This window comes from Dipodomys merriami, unplaced genomic scaffold (assembly GCF_024711535.1).
Source record: "Dipodomys merriami isolate MVZ:Mamm:240054 unplaced genomic scaffold, mDipMer1.0.p SCAF_6, whole genome shotgun sequence".
NCBI classification, from domain to species: domain Eukaryota; kingdom Metazoa; phylum Chordata; class Mammalia; order Rodentia; family Heteromyidae; genus Dipodomys; species Dipodomys merriami.
Window position 1 is genome coordinate 5,665,713 of NW_027206179.1, and position 23,642 is coordinate 5,689,354.

The 23,642-nt window shown below is 37.5% G+C and overlaps 1 protein-coding gene across 1 annotated transcript; it reads left to right on the plus strand.

Annotated features, from left to right (window-relative positions):
* The first annotated feature begins 7,661 nt into the window (after positions 1-7,661).
* LOC138813711 (vomeronasal type-2 receptor 116-like) lies at positions 7,662-22,774 on the plus strand. Its single transcript, XM_070002095.1, is given in 8 exon segments — positions 7,662-7,871; positions 9,870-10,133; positions 10,945-11,751; positions 12,646-12,873; positions 14,409-14,532; positions 21,876-22,062; positions 22,064-22,689; positions 22,692-22,774. Coding segments are annotated over 8 exon segments (2,529 nt in total).
* Positions 22,775-23,642: the final 868 nt, after the last annotated feature.

Genomic DNA, 23,642 nt, shown 5'->3' on the forward strand with positions numbered 1-23,642 from the left:
CCTCCCCCCCCAAAAAAAAAAAAAATCAAAAGACTTTTTTTTTTTTTCTTCTTTTTTTTTTCTTTTTCTTTTTTCTTTTTTTTTCTCTTTTTTTCTTCTTCTTCTTTTCTTTTTTTTTTGCTTGTTTTTTGTTTTTTGTTACCTTATATATATATATATATGTATATAAATTTTTTTCCCTTCTAAAACTTTTATCAATCTTTAATTTTTGCCTCTTCTGAAAAAATAATTGTTTTCCAGTAACTTTTTTTTCTCATCTTATAATTTTTATTTCAGAATTACGTGAATGAGAGTTTTCCTTTCTTTTCTTGTCTTCTTTCTCTTTTTCTTTCTTTCTTAATTATCTTTTTGTTTTTTATCTAGCTCTATTGAACTTCTGATCTTTTCATCTCCCTTAAAGCTTTTCACATCTCCTCAATGTCCCTCCCCTTCTCTGAACATATTCACATTCCTCTCTAAATAGACGGTCTTTTAACCTCTATAATAACATTAATTTTTACGTTTCTATTCTTTTTCTGGTCTCTCTTTATTCCCCTTTCCGTCTCTTCTTTTTCTCTCTCTCTCTACTTGCATCCTACCCAACCCATTTCCTGCACTGTGAGTAGGACATAGTTAACTCTCCTTGTGCCTCCCCACACCAATCTATTCCTATTTTTTACCCACATCTCTCACTAATCCTAATAATTTCTGGTTTTCCAAATTCTTTTCTGCGGTTCGAAGTCCTTTAACATATGGTCGTTTGATGTTGAATAGATGTATATGTTGAACTAGATTGTATCTGTAGACTATTGACTGTACAAATGCAAACTTTGGTTGATGGTTGCCTTAAGATAGTGTTCTAGCACAAAACTGGTGCAATCTTTATCTCAAATGGGCCGAGTAAGCCGGAAAAACACAAGAAAAATGGCAAATTCGGGTATCTCAATTCCCAACCTTGATAATCAGGGATTAGAACAGATAAAGAATAACCCAGAGGAGAGTTCCCAAATAGCTCTACAAACACTAATAGCAAACATGATAAATGAGAAGTTTGACAATGTACAAAGGACTCTGTATGAGCGTGATAGGGAGAGAGAGGAGGCATCCCAGAAGTTTATACAGGAATATCATAAGCGTGAGGAAGCTTCTCAAAAACTGATACAGGATTTGCATGAACAACTTGAGAATACTCAAAGAGAAAGGGAGGAATGGCGTGAGCAGGCAGAGAACACTCAAAGAGAACTGCAGGAATCCCACAGAAGGGAGGAAACTAATCAAAGAGTAATTCACGAATTAAGAGACCAGGTAGAGAATACACAAAGATCACTAAAGACATTCATGGAATCCATTAACAAAGAGCTGAAGGAAGTCAGGGAGACCACAAAGGGAATGTTGAATGGAACCCAACAGAAGGAATGGGAGTCCAAAGAAACCATAACCAATCAACTAAGTGATTTGAGAACAAACACTGAACACCAAATTAAGGAAGTAAAGAAATTCATACAAGACCTAAAACAGAGCTTCAACAAAGAACTTGAAGCCATCAAAGCTGACCAATTAGAAGGAAAAGAGATAAAAAACAAAGTAGAGAGTCTTGACAGCAGGTTAGACCATGCAGAAGATCGAATCTCAGGGATTGAAGACAGCCTAGATATTATAGAGAAAGAACATACAACCATCCAAGACAAGTCCAAGAAATATGATAGGTCTATCCAACACCTGGAGGACACCATCAGAAGGCCCAATTTAAGGATAATGGGTGTAGAGGAGCACCTAGAAACAGAAGTTAATGGTCTAGGAAATTTGTTTAACAGGATCCTAGCAGAGAACTTCCCAAACATACAAAAAGATAGGCCTATTCAGATACAAGAAGCTTTTAGAACCCCAAATAGACCAGACCAGAATAGGACATCCCACCGTCACATTATAATCCACACAGGATCAACCCAGACCAAGGAAAAGATCCTTAAAGCTGTCAAGGAGAAAAGATTAATCACCTATAAAGGGAAACCAATTAGAATTACCTCAGATTTCTCAGCAGAGACAATCAAAGCAAGAAGAGCCTGGAATGACGTATGCCATGCCCTAAAAACAAACAACTATCAACCAAGAATACTGTACCCAGCTAAACTCTCCTTCATAACTGAAGACCAAATAAAAACCTTCCATAGCAAAGAAAAATTGAAACAATACATCTCCACCAAACCAGCCCTGCAAAAGATTCTTAAAGATGTCCTACACATAGAAAACCAACAAGAACGCAACAAAGGCCAAGAAACTGCACACAAACTGAGAATCCAAGAACCTTAGGAAGAACCCAGTTTTCACAGCCCCCAAGAAGGTGGATAACATGGCAGGAACTCCCAAATACCTCTCAGTCCTATCTCTTAACGTTAACGGACTGAACTCTCCAATTAAGCGACATAGACTCTCTAGTTGGATTAAAAAACAAGACCCTTCTATCTGCTGCCTGCAGGAGTCACATCTTGCCCGTAAAAACAAACATATTTTCAAGGTTAAAGGCTGGAACAAAATCTACCAAGCAAACGGCCCTCATAAACAGGCGGGAGTTGCAATCCTAATATCAGATAAAATAGACTTCAAATTAAAATTCGTGAGAAGAGATAAAGAAGGTCGCTACATACTAATTAAAGGATCTCTCCTTCAGGAGGATATTACAATTCTAAATATCTATTCGCCAAACAATGGAGCACCCAAATTTATCAAAGAAACACTACTTTCCCTCAAATCCCAGATAGATCCAAAGACATTAATCGTTGGGGATTTTAACACACCACTCTCCCCACTAGATAGATCAACTCGGCAAAAACTCAACAGAGAAACCGCAGATCTAAACAGCTGCATAGATCAACTAGACTTAACAGACATTTACCCAACATTTCACCCAGCAGCATCAGAATACACGTTCTTCTCAGCAGCACATGGAACGTTTTCTAAAATAGACCACATTTTAGGCCACAAAGCAAACTTGTCTAAATTCAGAAACATTGAAGTTATACCTTGCATTCTCTCTGACCACAAGGGAATAAAATTAGAACTCAACACCAAAAGCCACCAAAGAAAGTCCGGTATCACATGGAGGCTGAACAACACACTGCTGAATCATGAGTGGGTCATGGAAGAGATTAGAAAGGAAATTCAAATGTTCATGCTATTCAACAAAAATGAACACACAAATTACCAGCTCCTCTGGGACACAGCAAAGGCAGTACTCAGAGGAAAGTTTATAGCTCTGAGCTCCTACATCAACAAATTGGAGAGATCGGAAACTAACAATTTAATGACACATCTAAACCTCCTTGAAAAAGAGCAGCAAGATAAACCCCAATCCAGTAGACGGAAAGAAATAATCAAAATTAAATCAGAATTAAATGAATTAGAATCCAAAAAAACTATAGAAAGAATCAACAAAACAAAGAGTTGGTTCTTCGAAAAACTTAACAAAATTGACAGACCCTTAGCAAACCTTATCAGAAAAAGGAGAGAGCACACCCAAATTAATAAACTCAGAGATGAGAATGGAAACATCACCACAGAAACAACCAAGATTCAGAACATTATAAGGGAATACTTCTCAAAACTTTATGCTAATAAGTTTGAGAACTTGACAGAAATGGACCTTTTCCTAGCAAATATTGACATGCCAAAACTAAACCAAGATGAGTTAAACCAGCTTAACAGGCCCATATCAAGCATTGAAATAGAAACAGCAATAAGAGACCTCCCAGCTAAGAAAAGTCCAGGACCAGATGGTTTTACAGCGGAATTTTACAAGGCCTTCAAAGCAGAGCTCACACCAATACTCCTCCAACTCTTCAATGAAATTGAAAGAGAAAGCTCACTACCAAACACATTCTATGAAGCCATCATAACCCTCATCCCAAAACCAGGCAGGGACTCATCAAAGAAAGAAAACTATAGACCCATTTCTTTGATGAACATTGATGCAAAACTTCTCAACAAAATTTTGGCCAATCGACTTCAACAATTCATCCAAAAAATCATACACCATGATCAAACAGGATTCATTTCAGGGATGCAAAGCTGGTTCAATATACGCAAATCAATCAATATTATTCATCACATCAACAGGAGCAAGAATAAGAACCACATGGTTATCTCAATAGATGCAGAAAAAGCATTTGACAAGATCCAACACCCATTTATGATGAAGGTTCTGGAAAAATTAGGAATCCATGGAACATTCCTCAATACAATAAAGGCTGTATATGACAAACCTACAGCCAGCATTATACTCAATGGTGAAAAACTAAAGCTATTTCCTCTTAACTCAGGAACGAGACAAGGATGCCCACTCTCTCCACTTCTCTTCAATCTAGTATTAGAATGCCTAGCTACAGCAATAAGGCAAGATGCAGACATAAAGGGGATCCAAATAGGGAAAGAAGAAATAAAACTTGCCCTCTTTGCAGATGACATGATCTTGTATTTAAAGAATCCCATAGACTCCACTCCCAAATTACTCAAGCTGATTCAAAACTTTGGCAAAGTAGCAGGTTATAAAATTAACCCCCAAAAATCAATGGCTTTTCTATATGCCAACAATGAGAAAAGTGTGGCTGAAATTAGGAAAGCAACTCCATTTGTAATAGCCCCACAAAAAATAAAATACCTAGGAATTAACTTAACCAAAGAAGTGAAGGACCTCTATGATGAAAACTTTAAAATCTTGAAAAAGGAAATCAACACAGAACTTAAAAAATGGCAAAACCTCCCATGCTCCTGGATTGGCAAGATTAACATCGTGAAAATGGCAATACTTCCCAAGGCTATCTACAAATTCAACGCGATACCTATCAAAATTCCACCCTCATTCTTCAAGGAAATAGAGGAGGCAATCCAAAAATTCATATGGAACAATAAAAGACCCCGAATAGCAAAAACGCTCCTCAACGGAAAGAACACTGCTGGAGGAATATCAATACCAAATTTCAAACTCTACTATAAAGCCATAGTAATCAAAACAGCTTGGTATTGGCATAAGAACAGACCTCAGGACCAATGGAATAGAATTGAAAACCCAGAAATGAACCTACAGACCTATAGCCATCTAATCTTCGATAAGGAAGCTAAAACAATAGAATGGAAGAAAGACAGCCTCTTCAGTAAATGGTGCTGGCAAAATTGGTTAACTACATGTAGAAAACTAAAGCTAGATCCTTATATATCACCCTGCACCAGAATCAACTCCAAATGGATCAAAGACCTTGAACTCAAAGCAGACACTCTGAAAACATTACAGGATGGAATAGGAGAAACCCTAGGTCTCCTTGGCTCAGGTCGAAATTTTCTGAATAGAGACCCGGAAGCACAACAAATCAAAGAAAGGTTGGACAAATGGGATTGCATAAGATTGCAGAGCTTCTGCAGGGCAAATGACATAGCTGGCAAGATCAATAGAAAGCCCACCGATTGGGAGAAGATCTTTACTAGCCATACAACGGACAAAGGTCTCATATCTAAAATATACTTGGAACTCAAAAAATTAAACCACCCAACAACAAATCCTCAAAGAAACAACTGCCCAATAAATAAGTGGGCGAAAGACTTAAAGAGAAGCTTCTCTGAAGAAGAAACAAGGATGGCCAATAGACACATGAAGAAATGTTCAACATCCCTAGCCATAAAAGAAATGCAAATCAAAACAACATTGAGATATCACCTCACTCCAGTTAGAACAGCAAAAATCAAGAACTCTAATAACAACAGATGCTGGAGGGGATGTGGACAGAAAGGAACCTTACTTCATTGTTGGTGGGAATGTAAACTTGTTCAACCACTTTGGAAAGCAGTATGGAGGTTCCTCAAAAGACTTCACATAGATCTCCCCTATGATCCAGCAATCCCACTTTTGGGCATTTACCCAAATGTTTACAAACAAGACCACACTAAAGCTACCAGCACAACTATGTTTATTGCAGCATTATTTACCATAGCTAAGATATGGAACCAACCCAGATGCCCCTCAGTAGATGAATGGATCAAGAAAATGTGGTATATATACACAATGGAATTCTATGCCTCCATCAGAAAGAATGACATTTCCCCATTTGTTAGGAAATGGAAAGGTTTGGAAAAAATTATATTAAGTGAAGTAAGCCAGGCTCAAAGAAGCATAGGTCCCATGGTTTCCCTTATTTGCAATATCTAGTATAGGTATGAGTCAAGCGGAAAAGGCCAGATAATGTGATGTTAGGAAAATGAACCCTTAAATATGTATTTTAATGTTTTCGTTTCTTTCATGCATGTGTTTCTAATGCATTTATAAGATTATTTCTTTGTTGCTTTGTATGTCCCTCCCCCACAGTGTAACCCCTGCTTTCACTATATTTGATGTCAGTATATCATGTGGAGGAGATGGGGACAAACAAGTCGTTTAAGGATTCAGGTGGACCTGTTGCAACAATGAGAAGTACAAAATGTCATGTCAAAACCAGCTTTACAATTTCGGTGTGGGGGGGGAGGGGGGTATAATTGTGTGGGGGGAGGGGGGTAAAATTGGGTGGGGGGAGGGGGGAGGCAAGGAAGGGAAGTGAAGGGTAAACAAAGGAGGAGGCTGCAATGCTTGGTAAGAAATGTATGCATTATCCTGCCCATGTAATTGTAGCCCCTCTGTACAGTATGTTCTCAAATAAAATAAAATACAATTTAAAAAAAAAAAAAAAAAAGAAAATACACTCACAAGAAATACAGATCTGAATGTGATCAAAGTCCATAAGTGAATGTAGAGAATGGTCATAATGAAATCTCTTCATACAATTAAAATAGTTAATACACACAAAAAGGGAAAACTACAATGGCACTGCATTGCTCCCATCATTTCACATATTAAGTTATGCAAGTTTACACTGTTCTACAATGAATGCTGCATAATAAAATCATTATTGTAATAATTTCCATCATTAAATATTTTTGTGGTTTGGCTGGCATATTTACAATATTAGAACCTTCTTATTTCCTTTTTTATTGTTTTTGTAAAGGTGATGTACAGAGAGGGGTTTCAATTATATGAGTCAGGTAATGAGTAATTTCTTTCTGACAAATGTCACTTCTTTCCTCCTTGTCTCAGTTCTTTGAATTGTGAACCTTATTAGTATAATTATCTCTATGTGTATAAACACTCATATATATATATATATATATATATTCTGACAGTATTATATATATTATATGAGATAATATTTTACTAATAAAATATATAATCCTCTAAAATACATAGCCTAATACAAATATCCTCTTCATATATCAACATTCCATTTCAGTATTTACATCTAAGTGTACTTGAACATGCATAATGTTCAAGGAGGTGTTTCAAAAGAGTGCATTTCTCTCCATGGAAGTGGAATTTCAGCATAAGCTTGGTTACATTCTGATCCTTTGCCACAATTTGAATATTGGTTTGTATGTAATGTGTTATTTGGAATTGAATCTAAGGAATGAATTGGGAAGTACTTTCTGAACAATGCACAGTGGTTCTGAAGAAACTCCTTTACTTCAGACATTCCCTTAGTCAGAATGGCCAACCATATAACCATATAACCCAAACTGTGTACCTTAACATTTTATATTCAAAGAAAATCAAAACAGAAATTAGAAAGTGGCAAAAACTCCCATGCTCCTGGATTGGAAAGATCAACATCATGAAAATGGCAATACTTCCCAAAGATATCCACGCATTCAATGCGATACCTATCAATATTCCAACCTCATTCTTCAAGGAAATAGAAGAGGCAATCCAAAAATTCATATGGAACAATAAAAGTCCCCGAATAACAGAAACAATCCTCAACGGAGAAAACAGTGCTGGAGGAATATCAATACCAAATTTCAAACTCTACTACAAAGCCATAGTAATCAAAACAGGTTGGTACTGGCACAAGAACAGACCACAGGACCAATGTAATACAACTGAAAACCCAGAAATGAGCCTGCAGACCTATAGACATCTAAACTTCGATAAGGGAGCTAAAAAATAGAATAGAAAAACGACAGCCTCTTCAGTAAATGGTGCTGGCAAAATTTGTTAACTACTGGTAGAAAACTAAAGCTAAACCCTTATATATCACCCTGCAACAGAATCAACTCCAAATGGATCAAAGACCTCGGAGTCAAAGCAGACACTCTGAAAACATTACAGGATGGAATAGGAGAAACCCTAGGTCTCCTTGGCCCATGACAAAATTTTCTTAATAAAGACCCAGAAACACAACAAATCAAAGAAAGGTTAGACAAATGGTATTGCATGAAATTGCAGAGCTTCTGCATGGCAAAGGACATAGCTAGCAATAGAAAGCCCACAGATTGGGAGAATCTTCTCCCAATCTAGCCATACAATGGACAAGGGTCTCATATCTAAAATATACCTGGAACTCAAAAAATTAAATCCCCCAAAAACAAATCTTCAAAGAAACAACTGCTCAATAAATAAGTGGGCTAAAGACTTAAAGAGAAACTTCTCTGAAGAGGAAAGAAGGATGGCCAATAGACACATGAAGAAATGCTTAACCTCCCTAGCCATAAAAGAAATGCAAATCAAAACAACATTGAGATACCACCTCACTCCAGTTAGAATGGCAAAAATCAAGAACTCTAACAACAACAGATGCTGGAGGGGATGTGGAAAGAAGGGAACTTTACTGCATTGTTGGTGGGAGTGTAAACTTGTTCAACCACTTTGGAAAGCAGTATGGAGGTTCCTCAAAAGACTCCACATAGAGCTTCCCTATGACCCAGCAATCCCACTTGTGGGCATTTACCCAAATGTTTACAAACAAGACCACACTAAAGCTACCAGCACAACTATGTTTATTACAGCATTATTTATTATAGCTAAGATCTGGAACCAACCCAGATGCCCCTCAGTAAATGAATGGATCAAGAAAATGTGGTATATATATACACAAAGGAATTCTATGTCTCCATCAGAAAGAATGACATTGCCCCATTTGTTAAGAAATGGAAAGGCTTGGAAAGAATTATATTAAGTGAAGTAAGCCAGGCCCAAAGAAACATAGGTCCCATGGTTTCCTTTATTTGCAATAACTAGTATATATATGAGTCAAGCAGAAAAGGTCAGATAAGTTGATGTTAGGATAATGAACCCTAAGATATGTACTTAAATGTTTTTTTCTTTCATGATATTGTTTCTAACATATTTATAAGATTATTTCTTTGTTGCTTTGCATGTCCCTCCCCCACAGTATTACCCCTGCTTTCACTGTATTTGATATTGGTATAATTTGTGGAAGGGAAATGATACAGGTGGACCCATTGCAACAATGAGATTTACAAGTCATTATGTTGAAAATGAACTTTACAACTTTGGTGGGGGGGGGGAATATTGTGGGGGGGGCGGGGGGATGATGGGAAGGGATGAGAAGGGGAAACAAACGGGAGGCTACAATGCTTGATAAGAAATGTACTCATCATTTTGCCCATTTAATTGTAACCCCTCTGTGCAGTATTTTCACAATAAAAAATTATTTGCATACATGTGGAACTAGTTAGTCCAAAGTTAAGACAATAGACCATATGGAGTCTCATGGGGGCTTATTCTAAGTTTGATAGAGTACAGTCTTTTGGTGTTTTATGTGGCATGCATTAAAAGCGACTCTCTCTGGGCTTTCATAGGTTCTGATCTCATTCCACATAATTCTATTTGGAATTGTAAATACCTCCAAAGACCCCCATATACTCATTCCATTCCAAATAGGTTAATGTTTCAAAACATTCATTGCACAGAGGAACATGCATTCAGTCCCTCAAAGGCATTGCATTGGATTTGAAAATTATGTTCTGAATTACTCTTCTTAAAATTTCTATGCCCAAAATGCACGTTTATTTTCAAGAACTACCAGTTTGTTCTGGCCTTGGCTTTTGCTGTTGAGGAAATCAACAAGAATTCTGATGTTTTACAAAACCTGACTCTAGGATTTGATATCTATAATGTTGATTTCAGAAGTTGGTCCTTGTATGAGAATTCTTCTATTTGGCTCATTGGGCAGTACAAGATCCCAAACTACACCTGCATGCAAGAAAGAAAGTCTGTGGCAGTACTTACAGGAACATCGGCCAAAGTTGGGACACTGCTGGAACTCTACAGGTTTCCACAGGTGAGGGTGGGAGGGATGAGGGAATGTGGAAACATGTCTACTTTGGTATTTTTGTTGTTGGTCGTGGGGCCTGAACTCTTGGCCTAGGCGCTGTCCCTCAGCTCTTCAGCTCAAGGCTAGCACTTTACCATTTGAACCACAGCACCACTTCCAACTTTTTCTGCTTATGTGGTGCTGAGGAATTGAACCCAGGAACTCATGCATGCAAGGCAAGCACTCTACCACTGAGCCATACCCCAGCCTTGAGATAGGATTTTTGAGCCGATAAAATTTTACAATACTAAAGGTTTGCTGTTTATTTGGGAGGCCAGTCCTGCGGATTGAACTCAGGGTTTGGGCACTGCCTCTGTGCTTTTTGGCTCAAGACCAGTACTGTACTACTTTAGCCATGGCTCCACTTTTGGCTCTTCGGTACTTAAGTAGACCTAAGAGCCCCATGTACTTTATACCTAGTCTAGCTTTAACTGTGATCCTCAGACCTCAGCTACCCAAACAGCTATGCTTACAATCATAAGTCCCCAGGAGCACCATGGCTCCACTTTTGGCTCTTCGGTACTTAAGTAGACCTAAGAGCCCCATGGACTTTATACTTAGTCTAGCTTTAACTGTGATCCTCAGACCTCAGCTACCCAAACAGCTATGCTTACAATCATAAGTCCCCAGGAGCCAGCAAGAACAAATGGTTTTTTAAAAAGAGAAAAATGAACCTTTCTTCCCCACATGCAGCTTTGTTTGATATACTTTAAGACTGAAATTGTGATGGATGGCAGTCTTCTTACTCACAGACCCCCCAATTTTCTCATCCTTTTAGCTTACATTTGGGCCTTTTGATCTAATCCTGAAGGATGCCAGGAAATTTCCTTCTCTCTATCAGATGGCCCCAAAGGACACAACTCTAGCTATTGCCATAGTGTCCTTACTGCTTCATTTCAACTGGAACTGGGTGGGGCTGCTGATCTCACAAGATGAGAATGGCTTGTGGATTCTTCCAGAATTGAGAGATGAGATGTCCAAGAACAGAGTCTGCATAGCCTTTGAGGAAGTGGTGCCAGTCAGCACCCTGTCAGACATATTGAGAGTAATGGCAATATATAACCAGATTAATAAATCATCAGCAAATGTTTCCATCATTTATGGTGATAATGAATCCCTACTTGACTTCATGTTGTATTTTGAACATTTTTTAATAACAGGAAAAGTTCGTATCATAAACTCCCTGTGGGATTTAACTATGAAAAGAAAATATTTCATGCTAGGCTCATTCCATGTACCTCTCATGTTTTTACACCACCTTGCAGATATTTCTGGGTTCATAGATTTTATCAGAGCAGCTAACCCTTCCAAATACCCAGAAGACTTTTTCCTGGCTAGGTTTTGGTTTCTTTCTTTTAACTGTTCACAGTCTGAATCTGACTGTGTAACCTGGGTGAACTGTCCATATGATGCTTCCTTGGAATGGTTGCCTGGACAGGTTTTTGACATGACCTTGTCTGAAGAGAGTTACAATATATACAATGCTGTGTATGTTGTGGCCCGGGCCCTCCATGGGATTCTTCTTCATCAAACAGAAGAACAACCAATGGGAAATAGAAAATGGACAGTGCCTTCCCCTGCACAGGTAATGCATTCTGGTTCATATTGTACACACCATTAGCAAACTCAATTACTAGTGGGGTATCATATAGTGCAAAATTAAATATTTCAGATATTTTTTGAAACTCAAGAAATAGAAATGCTGGTTTTAATGTCTGTGCAGTTGCCTTGGTACCCTTCTTTATGTGTTCTTAAAGAAAAATAAGCAAGTGGATAAAAGCAATGGGTTTCAGTTTTCCATCAATGATATGTGTTACAAATGACTTCACCTTGTTCGTTGTCAATGATTTCAAAAATGTTCTCCAAGCCAGGGGCTGGAAGCTCATGCCTATAATCCTAGCTACTCAGGAGGCTGAGATCCGAGGATTGTGGTTCAAAGCCAGTGTAAGCAGGAAAGTCCATGAAACTCTTATCTCCAATTAACCACCAGAAAACCAGAAGTGGCACTGTGGCTCAAGTGGTAGAGCCTCACCTTGAGCTGAAGAGCACAGGGAGAGCACCCAAGCCCAGAGTTCAAGCCTCATGAACAACAAAAAAATAGTACACCCAGATTTTCTCTATAAATTTGTAAAATAATGTCGCTAGAATTTTTATCTAGTATTAACCACACATTTCATAAATGTTTACATTTCAAACCAAATTAGATATTTAGTTAACTAAAACTCTACAGAGATTCCAGAAATTAGTGGTTATAAACAGTAGCTATGCAACTGAGAAGTATCTCATTTTTGAGATTTACATAAAAGGTGTTTCTCTTGAAAGAAGTCTTTTGATATTTCTTAGGTTCTACTTTAATTGGTATTTGTGTTAATCTCAAATTATAAAGCAGGGTTAAAGACAATGAAGACCTTTGCTTAATCGAGATTTTCTTTCTTAACTCTTGGATTCACTTCACCTTAAGATGTTGTATTTCTTTTAGCTGCATCCTTTTCTGAAGAACATCCAATTTCACAATCCTGTTGGAGCCCAAGTGACTTTGGATGAAAAAAGGAAGTTGGAAGCAGAGTATGACATTGTAAACATTTGGAATCTTCCAGAAGGTCTTGAATTTAAGGTTAAAATAGGAAAATTCACTCCATGTGCTCCAGCTGGCCATCAACTGTCTGTATCTGAAGATATGATAGAGTGGGGCACAAGAACTACTGAGGTGGGTTGGAGCTTACTGTAATGATTTGAACTAAACAGAAACAAGAAAAAAATCTTGAATTTATACTCCTCCTGCTCACTAATACCCTGGCACTGAACATTTAAGTACTTACATCTACAATTTTTGTTACACTGAGTAATGAAAGGAGAAAGAATGTATGAATTTAACAGCATATTTGCAAATGTACATTTGTTTCATATAATTAAATGTAGATGACATCTTAGAAATATCCTATCATTCTGACAAAAAGCTCAATAATCAATGTTTTTTCAGTCATGGGGCTTGAACTCTGGGCCTGGGCGCTGTCCCTCAACTCTTCAGCTCAAGTCTAATATTCTACCACATGAGCCACAGCACTATACCACTTGAGCCACTGCACTACTTCTGATTTTCTGGTGGTTTATTGGAAATAAACTAACTTTGCTGCCTGGGCTGGCTTTGAACCTCAGGCCTCAAATCTCAGCCTCCTGAGTAGTCAGATGACAGGCATGGGCCACGGGCACCTGGGTCAATCATCAATTTCTAAGAATACATTAGAATCAATTTATAAGACTCAGTCTTATAATTTATAAGAAGCAATAAATCCATTTGTTAAACTGATTATTTTTCTTTTAAAATTTCTATTTTTAAGTTTTTTATTGTTATTGCAAATGTGATATACAGAAGGATTATGGTTACCTAAGTCAGATAAATAGTACATTTCTTTTTGAACAGCATCACCCCTTCCTTCCCTCTCTCTCTCACTAGGTTTTTAATCTGCAGCCTTTTATAAAAATTTCATCCACACTTTTGTGTTTGAAATGTTCTAGTTTTGGGTTTTCATTTGCTTTTTATTTTATTATTGACAAAATGAGCCAGGGGGTTATAGGTACAAAGTTAAGACAATAAGTACATTTAATCATTGTTACCCCATCCTTCTTTATCTCCCACTTACCCCTCCCTACCCACCCCTCAAGTTGTAATGTTCATATCCAACATAGTTTCAAGTGAGTATCAGTGTTGCTTTTTCCTTATACTGACATTTTGACGATTGGTTGGCCTCTTCCTTGGATATCTGTAGATGGATAGTTGTCCTGTTGCTTGGGTATTTCTGGTGAGAGGAATCATCTACATAGCCTGTTTTAGAAGAGCACCCTAATCTCATGTTACGAGAAAACAAAGAGGACGATATGATGGATCTGAAAATAACACAACCCTACACAAGGGAGGCCTGTGCTTTATTTTACAGCATGCTTTTAAAGATTCTAAAAAGGTCCTTCCTCCCTCCTTTTCACTGTTTCTCAGATGAGCAAGATAGGTTGCATAGGTTTACCTTCAAAATTTGGTTCTTCACCACTCAGAGAAAGTTTCCCATACCTCAAGAGCTAACAGGCTGGTGATAAAGACAATAACACATATGCATTACTGATCATGTGATGTAGAATCTATGACAGTATCCTGAAAAAATGATTGGATTAATATGTATATAAATTTTATGCATTTTCATGTGTTATATAAAAATATAAAGTTACTAACATGTATCTCACTTTGCTCAGACTCCTCACTCTGTTTGCAGTGAAAGTTGTGGTCCTGGATTCAGGAAATCTCCTCAGGAGGAAAAGGCTGCCTGTTGCTTTGATTGTACCCCTTGCCCAGAAAATGAGATTACTAATAGGACAGGTAAGGTCATGATTGAAGGAGAAATTCAGCATCTTTCCTAATGCCCCCAATGTTCCATGTCAATGCAAAACATGTATACTAGGATTGTAGAACTCAAGTTTTCTTTCAATTAGTAATTTAATTGTAACAGTTGGTATTTCTTCCAGACAATATACAAATCATGGTCTTGAATTACATATTAGGTGAGTCTTTTCTTCTCTTTTCCTTTTTTTTTTTTTGTTGGTCGTGGTGCTTGAACTCTGGGCTTGGGCGCTGTCCCTCAACTCTTCAGCTCAAGGCGCGCACTCTACTGCTTGAGCCACAGCACCACTTCTGGTTTTTTGGTGGTTTATTGGAGATAAGAGTCTCACAGAGATTCCTGCCTGGGCTGGCTTTGAACTGCAATCCTCAGATCTCAGCCTCCTGAGTAGCTAGGATTACAGGCATGAACCACCAGCACCTGGCTTGGGTGAGTATTTTCTATTCAATTGCAGGCACAGTTATTTCTACGAAGCTCTTTTTTTATCTAATTTTTATTGTAAAAATACTGTACAGAGGGGTTACAGTTACATGAGTAAGGTAATGAGTACATTTCCTATCGAGAATTGTTACCTCCTTCTTTATTTTTCCCATACTATCCCCTCACTTCCCACCTCCCCAACTCTCCCTCCCCCACCCTATAAATTGTAAAGTTCACTTTCAACATAGTGTCCTGGACATCTCATTGTTACAATGGGTCAACCTGTATCCTTATTTCAACATTTTATTATTTCCATTCCCTTCCTCAAATAAGAAAAATATGTATATATAAGATTCAGGGGGCCTGGGAAGGTGGCTGTGTGGTAGAGTCCTTGCCTTGCATGCATGAGACCCTGGGTTCAATTCCTCAGCACCATATAAGCAAAAAGAAAAAAGCCAGAAGTGGCGCTGTGGCTCAAGTGATAGAGTTCTAGCCTTGAGCTGAAGAGCTGAGGGACAGTGACCAGGCCCAGAGTTCAGGCTCCATGACCAGAGCCAAAAAAATAAAAAGATTCAGGCCGCCGACATCAAATAAAGTGAAAACAGAGGTTATAACATGGGATAATGACATACAAAAGAAAAAAATCACATGGTATATTATAAATACATTAAAAACAACAGCAAGAAAGATAAAACAACTTGTGTCCTTACCTTGGGGTTTTCACCTAACACCATCTTTTTGTGTGTCTTTTTTATTATATATATTTTTGTTGTAAAAATATTGTACAGAGTAGTTACAGTTATATGAGTAGGGTAATAAGTACATTTCATAGCAAGCATTGTTTCCTCCTCCTTTGTTTCCCCCCTACCATCACTTTCCTCCCTACCTCCCCAACTCCTCCTACCCCTCCACCCCAAAATTATAATGTTCGTATCCAACATAGTATCCTGTACATCTTCTCATCACAATGGGTCAACCTGCATCCCCATTTAAGCATTCCGCTGTACACCTTCCCTTCCCTAAATTACAAAAATGTATATACAAGATGCAGAACACCAGCAATAATGCAGTGAAAAAGGGACTATGTTGTAGGGGAAGACCATACAAAAGAAACAAAACAATCACATAGTGCATTATAAGTACATTAAACAATAGCAAGAAAGAAAAGAAAAACCACTTGTGGCCCTGTCTTGGGGTACATTTTGCATAACATTTTCTCATATGGTCATATGTACATATCTTTTGACCTTCTCTGCATGCCCTAGATATGCACTATTTATTGTAAACAAGGGAAACCATGGGACCTACGTTTCTTTGGACCTGGCTTACTTCACTTAATATATTTTTTCTGTCTTTCCATTTTCTAACAAATGAGGCAATGTCATTCTTTCCGATGGAGGCATAGAATTTCATTGTGTGTGTGTGTGTGTGTGTGTGTGTGTGTGTGTGTGTGTTTGTGTGTATGTGTGTGTACACATATATACAATGGAATATATATATATATACATATATATAAACATACATACATACATACATATATGACATTTTCTTGATCCATTCATCTACTGTGGGCCATCTGGGTTGGTTCCATATCTTAGCTATGGTAAATAATGCTGTGTTAAATATGGTTGTGCTGGTAGCTTTGGTGTGACTTTGTTTGTGATCGATTTGGTAAATGCACAAAAGTGTGATTGCTGGGTCATTTGGGAGCTCTATGTGGAGTCTTTTGAGAAATCTCCACTTTCCAGAGTGGTTGAACAAGTTTACACTCCCACCAATAATGCGATAGGGTTCCCTTTTGGCCACATCCCCTCCAGCATCTGTTGTTACTAGATTTCTTGATTATAGCCATTCTAACTGGAGTGAGGTGGAATCTCAATGTTGTCTTGATTTGCATTTCTTTTATGGCTAGGTAGTTTGAGCATTTCTTCATGTGTCTATTGGCCATTCTTATTTCCTCTTCAGAGAAGTCTCTCTTTGGGTCTTTAGAGCACTTATTAATTGAGCAGTTGTTTCTTTGAGGATTTGTTGTTGGGGATTTAGTTTTATGAATTTTAAGTATATTTTAGATATGTGACCCCTGCCCATTGTATGGCTATTGAAGATCTTCTCCCAGTCCTTGGGCTTTCTATTGATCTTGCTGGCTATGTCCTTTGCCTTGCAGAAACTCTGAAGTTTCATGCAATCCCATTTGTCTAACCTTTCTTTGATTTGTTGCGTTTCTGGGTTTCTGTTAAGAAAATATCATCCTTTGCCAAGGAACCCTAGAGTTTCTCCTATTCCTTCCTGTAATGTTTTCAGGGAGTCTGCCTTTATTTCGAGGTCTTTGATCCATTTGGAGTTGATTCTGCTGCAGGGTGATATACACAGATCTACTTTTAGTTTTCTACAGGTGTTTAACCAATTTTACCATCACCATTTACTGAAAAGGCTACCTTTGTTCCACTCTATTTCTTTAGCTCCCTTGTCAAAGATTAGGTGGCTATTGGTCTGTGGGTTCATTTCTGGATCTTCAGTCCCATTCCATTGGTCCTCAGATATGTTTTTGTGCCAGTACCAAGCTGTTTTGATTACTATGGCTTTGTAGTAGAGTTTGAAATTTAAAATTGATATTCCTCTATGGCTGTTCTTTCTACTAAAGATTGTTTTTGCTATTTGCTGTCTTTTATTGTTGCATATGAATTTTGGGATTGCTTATTCTATTTCATTGAAGAATGAGGTTGGGATATTGATAGGTATCACATTGAATTTGTAGATAGCCTTTGGCAGTATTTCCACTTTCACAATGTTAATCCTCCCAATCCAGGAACATGGGAAGTTTCCAGTTGCTTGGTTCTGCTTTAATTTCCTTTTTCAGGTTTTTAAAGTTTTTGTCATACAGGTCTTTCACCTTTTTTGTTAAGTTAATTCTGAAGTATTTTATTTTTCTGTGTGGCTATTACAAAAAGGGTTGCATTCCTAATTTCAGGCATGCTCTTCTCATTATTGGCATACAGGAAAGCCATTGATTTCTGGGGTTAATTTTATACCCTACTACTTTGCCAAATTCTTCAATGATCAGCTCAAAGAACTTGGGAGTGGAAGCCATGGGCTTCTTTAATTACAAGATCATGTCTTCTGTAAAGATGGAGAGTTTTACTTCATCTTTCCCAATTTGGATCCCCTTTATGTCTGAATCTTGTTTTATTGCCCTAGCTAGGCCTTCTTATACTAGGGTGAAGAGGAGTGGAGAGAGTGGCAAGTTTATAGCTCTGAGTTCCTACATTAACACATTGGAAAGGTCTGAAAACAACAATTTAATGAGGCATCTAAAATTGCTTGAAAAAGAACAACAAGCTAAGCCTCAATCCATTAGGTGAAAACAAATAAAATTAAATCCAAATTAAATGAATTAGAGTATAAAAAACTATAGAAAAAATAAGCAGAGTAGGTTCTTTGAAAAAACTGGTAAAATTGACAGACCCTTAGAGAACACACTCAAATAAACAAACTCAGAGATGAGAATGGAAACATCACTACAGAAACAAACCAAGATTCAGAATATAAGAAGGGGATACTTCGCAAACCTTTACGCTAATAAGTTTGAGAATCTGAAAAATATAAACAAATTTCTAGCAAATACTGGCATGCCCAAACTAAACCAAGATGATTTAAACCAACTTAACAGACCAATATAGAGCATCTAAGTAGAAGCAGCAATAAGAGACCTCATACCCAAGAAAAGCCCAGGACCAGATGGGTTTACAGCAGAATTCTACAAGGACTTCAAAGCAGAAAACACACCAATACTCCTCCAACTCTTCAATGAAATTGAAAGCGAAAATTCACTACCACACTCTTTTTATGAAGGCAGTATAACCCTCATCCCAAAATCAGGCAGGGAATCATCCAAGAAAGAGAACTATAGACCCATTTCTTGATGCAAAACTTCTCAACAAAATCTTGGCCAATCAACTTCAAACACTCATCAAAAAATTATACACCACAATCAAACAGGATTCATTTCAGGGATGCAAAGTTGGTTCAATATATGCAAATCAATTAATATATTTCATCACATCAACAAAAGCAAGAATAAGAACCACCTGATTATCTAAATAGATGCAGAAAAAACATTTGACAAGATCCAACACCCCTTTATGATGAAGGCTCTGGAAAAACTAGGAATCCATGGAACATTCCTGAATATAATAAAAGTTGTATATGACAAACCTAAAGCCAGCATTATATTTAATGGTGAAAAGTTAAAGCTATTTCCTCTAAATTCAGGATTGAGACAAAGATGTCAACACCATCTTATATGGTCATATGTACATACCTTTTGACCTTTGATAATTGTCCTAGAGATATACTAGTTATTGCAAATAAGGAAAACCATGGGACCTATGTTTCTTTGGGTCTGGTTACTTTACTTAATATAATTTTTTCCAAGTTTTTCCATTTCCTAACATTCTTTAGGATGGAGGTATATAATTGCATTATATATATATATATATATATATATATATATAATTTTCTTTTTTACATGTTTTTATTGTAAAAATACTGTACAGAGGGGTTACTGTTACATGAGGAAGATAATGCGTACTTTTCCTATCAAGCATTGTTACTTCCTCCTTTGTTTTTCCTCTAACATCCCTTCCCTCCCACCTCCACAACTACACTCCCCCCCACCCCGCCTAAATTGTAAAGTTCATTTTCAACATAGTGTATTGTACATCTCATTGTTACAATGGGTCAACCTATATCCCTACCTAACCATTTTTTTCCCTTCCCCTCCCCAAATTAGAGAAGTGTATATATAAGAGGCAAGGCACCAACATTAAATACAGTGAAAACAAGGGTTATACTGTGGGGGAGGAACATACAAAGAAAAAAAGCATACGGTACCTTACAAAAATGTTAGGAACAATAACAAGAAAGAAAAGAACCACTTGTGTCCCCATGTTGGGGTTCATTTTGATCAACCTCATCTTATCTGGTCATATATATAGCTTTTGACCTTTTCTGCTTGCCCCAGACTTATACTAGTTATTAATACAAAACCCATGGATTGGGAGAAGATCTTCACTGTCCAGACCATGGATAAGTATCTAAAATATGCTGGGAACCCAAAAAATTAAATCCCCCAACAACATATACTCAAAGAATAAACTGCTTGATAAATAAGTGGGCTAAAGACTTAAAGAAATACTTTTCTGAAAAAGAAATGATAATGGCCAATAGACATGAATAAATGCTCAACCCCCTAGCCATAAAAGAAATGCAAATCAAAACACCACTGAGATTCCACCTCACCCCAGTTAGAATGGTTATAATCAAGAATTATAATAACAACAGATCCTTGAGGGGATGTGGCCAGAAGAAACTCTACTGTATTGTTGGTGGAGTGTCAACTTGTTCAACCACTTTGGAAAGCAGTATGGAATTTCCTCAAAAGACTTCACATGGAACTCCCTTATGACCCAGCAATCCCACTTTTGGACATTTACCCAAATGATCACAAACAAGACCATACTAAAGCTACCAGCACAACTACTTTATTTCAGCATTATTTACCAGAGCTAAGATAGGGAACCAACCCTGATCCCCCTCAGTAAATGAATGGATCAAGAAAATGTGGTATAGTTATATAAAATGGAATTCTATGCCTCCATCAGAAAGACATCATCCCATTTTTTAGGAAGTGGAAAGACTTGGAAAAAATTATATTAAGTTAAGTAATCCAGGCCCAAAGAAACATATACCACATTTTCTTAACCCATTCATCTATTGAGGAGCATCTGGGTTGGTTCCATATCTTAGCTATGGTAAGTAATGCTACAATAAACACAGTTATGCTAGGAGCTTTAGCATAGCCTTGTTTGTGATCATTTGGGTAAATGTCCAAAAGTGCAATTGCTGGGTCACATGGAAGCTCTATTTGGAGTCTTTTAAGGAATCTCAATACTGCTTTCCATAGTGGCTGAACAAGTTTACATTCCCACCAACAATAAAGTAGGGTTCCCTTTTGGCCACATTCCCTCCAGCATCTGTTGTTATTCGGTTTCTTGATTATAGCCATTCTAACTGGAGTGAGGTAGAATCTCAATGTTGTCTTGATTTGCCTTTTCTTTATGGCCAGAGAAGTTGAGCATTTCTTCATATGTCTATTTGCCATTCTTATTTCCTTTTCAGGGAAGTTTCTCTTTAAGTCTTTTATCACTCATCGTTAAGTTTGCTAAAATAAAAAAAAAGCCTTATAAAATATTCTTCATGTTCCTGCAATCTGTATTTGCTTAACAATAAAATCAGGGTCAGCACATCATTAAACTCCATTGTCCACACATTTCCTTTTGTCACAAAACAAGTGCTCACAAATTTGTGTTTGGTTTAAGATGTAGGCATAAGTATTGTGAATAGGTAACTTAGAGCTACAAAGAATGATTTGATTTTTTTCCCAACTGTTATACTGTAAGGATGTAGGACAAATATAAACAGATAAAGTCAAGAAATTGTCACAAATCTTCTATCTATATTTCAGAGAGATATGGAGGAAATTGCAAGCTATATCATCCACAATTTTTTTGTGAAGTTTATTGCATTGTTCACATTTAGCAAAGAGAAATGTTGTGGAAAATTGATGTTAGGGTATTAGAAATGGCAATAATGACACAACATTATCAAATGTGTGATTGTCTCTAAAGGAATGATTCAATTAGAATGAAAATATTGAATTTGGGAATGAGGGTGGTGTTATTGCATAGAAATGAAACAGAAAAAACATTGAAATTTCTGGTGATAGTTACATTTGTGCTTAAAATACTTATATGATAGAACTACATCTCCTAGGGGATTTTCTAATTTGCTTTGAAGAATGAACAATACAGACAAAAAACTAATGTTTGTTTCATCTCCTCACCAGATGTAGAGCAGTGTGTGAAATGTCCTGATCATCAGTATGCCAACACAGACAGAAACCAGTGCCTCCTAAAAGCTGCAAGTTTCCTGGCTTATGGGGACCCATTGGGAATGTTCCTGGCCTGCATGGCTCTCTGGTTGTCAGCACTTATAGCAATTGTTCTTGGAGTCTTTGTGAAGTACCAACACACTCACTAACAATCAGGCTCTCAGCTACATCCTGCTCATCTCCCTCATCTTCTGTTTCCTCTGTTCCTTGCTTTTCATTGGCTGTCCCAGCACTATCACTTGTATTCTGCAGCAGACAATATTTGGAATTGTGTTCAGTGTGGCTGTTTCTACTGTCTTGGCCAAAACAGTGACTGTGGTTCTGGCCTTCAAGGCCACTTCCCCAGGGAGAAGGATGAGGTGGCTACTGGTATCAGGGGCTCCTAACTTCATCATCCCCATCTGCACCCTCATCCAGGTGACCTTCTGTGGCCTCTGGCTGGGAACCTCTCCTCCCTTTGTGGACACAGATGCACATTCTGAACATGGCCACATCATCATCCTGTGCAACAAGGGCTCACTCACTGCCTTCTACTCTGTCCTGGGATACTTGGGCTTTCTGGCTCTAGCCAGCTTCATTGTGGCTTTTCTGGCCAGGAACCTGCCTGACACCTTCAATGAGGCCAAGTTCCTGACCTTCAGCATGCTGGTGTTCTGCAGTGTGTGGCTCACCTTCCTGCCTGTCTACCACAGTGCCAAAGGGAAGGTCATGGTGGTTGTGGAAGTTTTTTCCATCTTGGCCTCCAGTGCAGGACTACTGAGTTGCATTTTTTCCCCAAGTGCTACATTATTTTGTTAAGGCCAGATAGAAACTCTCTGTGTGGCTTCAAGAACAATGTACATATTAGAAGATAAAGCTATCTTAAGATGAGTGCAGGTGATTGAATATATGATCGACAGTCTGAAATAAATCTTCACACATTTTCTAGACATATCACTTTGTATTGTGGGAACTACTTCAATGGGTAAATGATTGACTCATGTAGAGATATAGTCACCATTGCTATTTAAATTTGAATCTCATATGTGTTTGTTTTTTGGGGGGGGTGGTGTTCCTCTTACTTTGCACTCAATCCCACGAGCTCCACTGTTCTCCTGTCTAACTTTTCTTTGTTGATCACTTCCTTAAATATTTAACTGTCCCAAGTTGTTGCTGTACATCAGTGTTGCTTAGTGGTCCAATTCTTTGCAGTAAATTTTCCTGTTAACAAAGTTTCAGGTGTTAGCATTCTCATTGGAGTATGTTTTGTTCAATAATTAGGCATTTCTATTCACATATCTGCCTTTGAGTATATTTTTGTGTCTATAATGTTGGATATCCTTTTCCCCCTTTACCAATTTATCTCCTTCTCTTTCTTTCTTCTCCCACCCTCCCTGCTTAACTCATATGGCTTCAGAATTCTAGAAATGGCTGAAACATTCTATAAAAGTGCATCTCAATTTTTTCACAACCTACTGAATTTGTGAACTAATAGGTCACCAACGTTGGTAGATGTCTAAAACTCTGGTTAACCATGGCTGGATATGCTTATTAACATGTACTTATTTAATGACTTTATCTGAATAATATATATTATATAAATCTATATGAATTAATTATATTTTATGCTATATTATCCAACTTTACAATTTGTTGATTGCATGAAAGTGTTCACATTTCATATTTAAATCTTTTAATTTAATAAAAAAGCATTAATTTTTGTTCTAGACTGATTTATTGAGT